This window comes from Mandrillus leucophaeus, unplaced genomic scaffold (genome assembly GCF_000951045.1).
Source record: "Mandrillus leucophaeus isolate KB7577 unplaced genomic scaffold, Mleu.le_1.0 Scaffold663, whole genome shotgun sequence".
Taxonomy (NCBI): Eukaryota; Metazoa; Chordata; class Mammalia; order Primates; family Cercopithecidae; genus Mandrillus; species Mandrillus leucophaeus.
This window is the reverse complement of record NW_012107175.1, coordinates 1,745,656-1,751,655: the sequence shown is the minus strand read 5'-3', so window position 1 is coordinate 1,751,655 and position 6,000 is coordinate 1,745,656. Positions and strand designations below refer to the sequence as shown.

The following is a 6,000-nucleotide window of genomic DNA, read 5'->3' as shown; positions in this document are numbered from 1 at the left end:
GCTCTCATGAAACTTGTTTTGTGACTCCACACCATCTTCTCTGAAGTACTTGTCTTTCTCACACAATTTAGCTTCCAGTTTTAGGCTGTTCTCTGTCTGTCTGTTCCACATGTGCTACTTCCGTCTGTAGGTGCCTGAGGCAGGTGGCCATGCATACGTGTCCTGTGCTCTCCTCAGAGCTGCAGCCACACTGAACATCTGCAGGCTGGAGAGTGGTGAAGAGCTCTGCATTTCCTAAACATGATGCTTTCCCCACTTACTAGCCATGCAACCACGGGCAAGTAATTTTTCAGAACCAGAGTTTCATTGACGGTGAAATGGGGACAAAGCACCATCAACCTCCTGGAGCTATGGGAAGACTGAAATAACTCATAACAAGTGCTTAGCAGGCAGCCTGGTACCCAGGAAGCCCTAAGCAAACAGCAGCCTACTGCTGCTCCTACTTCCATGTATTGCTGACTGTTTATGGGTAATTTTGAATCTTCTACCGTGTCCAAAGGCAAAATGTAGATTTTAATGTAAAAGTAGGAAGTCACGTGTTTCATATCTTCAGTTTTATGCAGATGGCCTCTCCTTGTCCGGGAGATCTACTGTACTTTCACTGATGCTTTTTTTCATTCTCACTTTTAATTTGTAGGAACTCAGCATGTATTTTACAATCTAATCTTTCTAAGTAACTAAAAGGTGTTTTGTTATCTTGAAGTCAAATACAACATGAATCATGCTGATTCTTTTGAAGAAGGAGATTTTAAAAAGAATCACAGTATTCAGAAGCCTACATCTCTTCTGTATTGCTTTTTGCATTCTCTGGCCCAGGAACCCTAGTCTCAGAATGCTAGAATTATTATCATTTAAATTTCTTAGACAAGGGGATCACTGCTTTTTTTTTACCATGTACATTTTTTAAAAAGCTATTTGACACCATTTCAAATTGATATCTGGTATTCTGAGAGCAGAAAATGCTGGTTAATCAGAACACTGTCAGAATTAAAACGTCTATTTGAAGCTGGGCATGGTGGCTCACATCTGTAATCCCAGAGTTTTGGGAGGCTGAGGCAGGAGGATTGCTTGAGCCCAGGAGTTCAAGGCCAGCCTAGGTAATATAGGGAGACCCTTTCTCTACAAAAAAAAAAATAAAAAACCAAAAAACACTGCCTTGAAAAGCCTTAATGATGTTGACATAGGTCCTGAATTGCCTAGATTATTGATGGCTTTTGACTCTTCCCAGTGCCATTATTAATATTAATAGCATCCCCTTTATCTCTCAGAGTATCTTGATTTGGATGATAAATTACATGATTAATGTAAAGACCAAGGTACAAGTAGGTCTGAGACCTTTGGATTTAATATCTTATATTTTAATCTTTCCTGTTTGTAAGCCTGAACTTCTGGTCAATCAGTCATTCATGTGGCTCATATTTTTTTTTCACATACTGATTATACAATGAAAAGCAAAACATGCAGAGTTCACAATTTTGTAAAGAAGACAAATGAATTAATTACACACCAAAATGTCACAACTCCTCAGAAGAGGTACAAAAGGGTATGAGAGCCTGTAAAATATAACATCTGGGAGGTGGGGGGAGAGGTGCATAGAGGCTACAGAAATGCACCTGAATAGTTTTTGATGCCAGAAGGATGTCATCTCAACTTAACACTGCACTCAAAATGTCATCCTGTTTGCCTTCCATACATTTACCATGGTGAGGAGACATTTCAGTACAAGAAGGCCCTTCTGAGGACGAGAACTAAGTAATAACTGTGGGCGTGATTGAAGGGCAAAAATCCAGAAAGTTAATCCTTGGTTTATGATTTAAGTGGCAAAATGATGATGATGATGAGAGAAAAAGAGAGGGAAAGAACAGAAAAACAGTATTTGGTGTTAGTAAGCTCCTTGGGGAAAAATTGTATCAAGATTTTTTGTAGATTTTCCCTCCTGAATTCCTCTTGGAACACAGTTCTAAACACATGGCGAAAATGCTCAGAGAACTGGTCTTTTGATGACCAAGAACATGAAGCCTAAAGACAGAAGGGACAGAACCCAATTTCAAACAGGAAAAGGAGAGAGAGTGAAAAGGCTCTCAGGCCATGCTGGTTTCTCAAGGTCACTGCCTTCTTTCTGATATCTGTGATGTCACAACCAAGATAGGCTGTGGTTGGCAATTTTTGGGAGAATGAATGAGCATGAAAGTTTTGAGAGGGACTCCATAGACTAACAAGTATGAAGAGTTTCTCCTCAGAAAGAGTTCTGAGGGACCAGTAAAGCAGTATGGGAAGATGAGTTCTTGAGAACAGGATATCTAGTTATTGAAAAAACACCAGGTGTGCAAATTCACTTCTGAGATCCTATGTGATTAACTGGTCTGCTTTCATTATCTGGTGCCTGAAGAGCACATTTCCAATACAAACAGGCCCTTCCAAAGAAGTAACGTTAAATAAAAACTAAATGTAGAGGGCCAAGGCCGAACAAAATAAAAATAAAAATAAATAAAAGAACTGGCCTGTGGTACCTGCACAGAGAATCTATAAATTCTGATGCTTCATCTTCATCTATAGGCTCTGTACTCATCAAGATAAAGTATAGGCTGAGTACAGTGGCTCACTCCTGTAATCCCAGCATTTTGGGAGGCTGAAGCAGGAGGACCACTTGAGGTCAAAAGTTGGAGACCAGACTGCACAACATGGTGAAACCTCATCTCTATATATAAAAAAATAGAATATAAATAAAGGTTTAAAAAAATAAATTAGAGGTCAATGGCAACTGATGGTGGTCAAATATTTTATCTAGCCAACATTTTACTAATTGAGACATAATTGTACTTAAAATCTCAGCAAATTCTTCAAGGATTAGAGATGACAGCAGCAGAGTCATATGTACTGATTTTTCATTTAATGATATATAATCAATGCATATATTTCACATGTGTAAGTAATGTGAATTGGTATCATAGAATTCTGACTTTGAGGTCAGAGAGATCTAGGTTTAAATCCTGGCTACACTATTTGTTAGCTGTTTGTCCTTGGCAAATCTTTGAGACAGTTTGTTTATCTGTGTAATGGGAATATTATAATGAAATGGGGAATCTTTGCTGAGTTTTCAGGATTTAATAAACTAATGTACATAAAGTACCTAGGAATGCCTGGCACATAGTAAGTCGTCAACCAGTAAGCAGTAGTTGTTTTGATGTTGATTAGTAGATGTTTTGATGTTTGATATGCTTACAATTCTTATAAGTAAATCTGGGTGATAATTTAATGTAGACAAGCAATGATTTTTTCATATGTAATTCTAGTCTAATTATATCTGCTCTGATCATTAATCTCAGGTTATTTCAGAGATCAAATTAGATACTATATATAAAATCATCGTTAAAACTACAAATTTCTTTACTATAAAGTATTATCCTTTTCTGTCTATTATCTCTATAGTTTTATGGATTCTGATGTTATTTGTATGTCTTTATTTACTACAAATACTCTAAATGCAGAAGACATTGCTATTGCTTTCTCTACCTCCATTTGCAGTACATACATTAGGGATTAATTTAATATAGACTGAAGGACAATGAGTATTAGAAAGACTCAAATTTTTTTCCAAAGAACTTTCTTTCTTTTCATTCTATTTCTTTCCCTACATGTGCAACCTCCATTTAATTATTTATTTAATATTTATTAGGTTTCTATATGCCACCTTTTCTCCTCTTTGTCTAAGCTTAGTTATAAAATAGTACCAAAATTCATTGATTGTGATCTTGTTGTTTACTGTGACCTTGGGCAAATTAAGCTCTAGGTGTTCAGTCTTTTAAAAAATCTACAAAATGAGGACAATCAACCTACCTCAGGGTACTGTTGCAAGAATTAATGAGGATTAAATGTCATGTTCAACAAGAATTTACTGAATTAGCCAGTTGTGGATTCTCTCCTTGTATTACGTTCATGGCGGTCTCCTTGGACTTGACTGACCTGTGAATGATGCGCTGGCTCTGCAGGTAGTCCAGGGCCATGACCAGCTCACAGATGAAGAGCTTCACTGTTTCTTCCTTGAAGCGGACATTCTGCTGCAGGTGATAACGCAGGTCTCCACCCAGCAGGAGGTCCACCACCATGAACATGTCTTCCTCATCTTGGAAGGAATACCTGGAATTGCATTAGAAGAGAAAACTTATCAAATATATTTACACATTAAAGAGTCTCAGAGGCAAATGAGACCCGACAGATCAGAGCAGAGTGTTCCTGAGCTAAGAGCTCAGACTTTGGGAGTAGGTGGTCTATCACTAGCTCTATCACCTTAGGCCTTTAGTTTCTTCATGTGTCACATGAGAATAATAACCACATTTGATCACCCTGATGAACAAACGGGGTAATTATAATACTTATTGTCATGCTTGACTTATAGTAAGCACTCAATAACTATTTGTTCATATGGTGATAAAACACAGAAAATGAAACGAACCCAAGTTATCCATTTATTGCTAATGGTTGTATCCTAACTGTACATTGCAGAAGGCCCATAAAATATGAGCTATGGGAACTCCTTGAACCATTCTCATGCCCATTTTTCTATATTAACAACATCATTGCCCAGCAACATTATAACAAATCATGTCCCACATTAATGATAAGAAAAACATATAAGAAGGGCAATGAAGAAGTAAGCACACAGTACAAGGAAGTAATTTACTCTGTCTTTGGGATGGGAAAGTAAGGGAAAGCTTCTCAGCAGAGGTAAAACCAGTGCTCAATTTTGAGGAATGGTGATCATAGTAATAACTAAAAAATAACGCTAACATCTCCTGATGTTTCTACTGAGTGACTTTGTGGGCTCTGACACACTCTGCAAGTGCAACCCCAGTCCTTCCTCACGATGCTGGTCCCATGCTCCCATTCACATGAGGAAATGCACAAAGTTAAACACCTGACAAATGGTAGTGCCAACATGTTCTCCAGGTGCCAAAGTAAAATTTGAAAAATACCAGAGAAAAATGGGATGCATGCAAGCACAGACTTGGGAAAGGACCTAGTGCAAGTGGGGAAAGGAGAATAGCTTGGATTTGCTGGAGTAACAGGTATGAGGGGGAAGCTTGCATCTGGAGAAGGTGGCAGAGGCCAGATCCCAAAACAGAACCCTGTGCCCGCATCTGCAGTGACCCCCAGTCACTGAAGTAGGCAGGATCAGACATCGGGGAGTGCAGGGATAAGGAATTAGAAGAGGAAATGAGACACAGAGAGTAGAACTAGCCTCTGCTGTGTACAAGAGGAAATGAGACACAGAGAGTAGACCTGGCCTCTGCTGTGTACAAACAGTAGCTTGTAAAAATGCATTCCTACCTCTGTGATGTATTTTGTTTCCCTCAAAGCACAGCCATGATTTCTAGCCACAGTCAAGTTTTCTGTATGAACACTGCTTTGACACGTTTCTTTAGACATAACGTCACGGAGATCACATTTTAAAGTTTCATTTGAATCAAAGAATTAAGTGCCTGCAAGCAGTGCCCAGGGATGCACATTACTTCCTCGTGACAAATTATTTGCTGAGGAAATAAATGTAAAATATCAATGATGGGAGAAATGCACTTAGTACATTTTCTTCTTTATAATTATCATTGTGCTAAAGGAGAAAAGGGATACTTACACCAGAAAAAAAGAAATTCAATGAAGCATTAATCTGAGGTGGTAACATTCTAATGAGCATTAATAGCACCCGATAGTTCAATAAATTCTGTTTATCACCGAAGACTGATTTACACAGAATATGTCTTGGAAAAATTAAGCTCTAACAGAAACTCAAAAAGTGCTTTGTAAAAGCCTGAGAAACATATGTTTGGTATTGCCTTTTGGGAGATACTATTCTTCATCTCAATGCAATGACTGGCTGGTCATCTCTGCCACTGGTGTATTGGGCACAAGGAAAGTTCCTTGGTTCTAGGCAAAGTGGTACATAAGCCTTCCAACTGCAGCAACACACATTATATTCACCGTGTTTTACAGGCCATTCAGTAA

At 38.4% G+C, this 6,000-nt stretch overlaps 1 protein-coding gene across 1 annotated transcript in view; it reads right to left on the bottom strand.

Annotated features, from left to right (window-relative positions):
- Positions 1–3,881: 3,881 nt before the first annotated feature.
- LOC105554912 (serine/threonine-protein kinase 32A-like) overlaps positions 3,882–6,000 on the bottom strand; it is a 102,372-nt gene continuing 100,253 nt past the window's right edge. The window contains exon 5 of the mRNA XM_012001553.1: positions 3,882–4,137. Within this exon, the coding sequence (XP_011856943.1) occupies positions 3,882–4,137 (256 nt within the window). The remainder of the gene's footprint in view (positions 4,138–6,000) is intronic.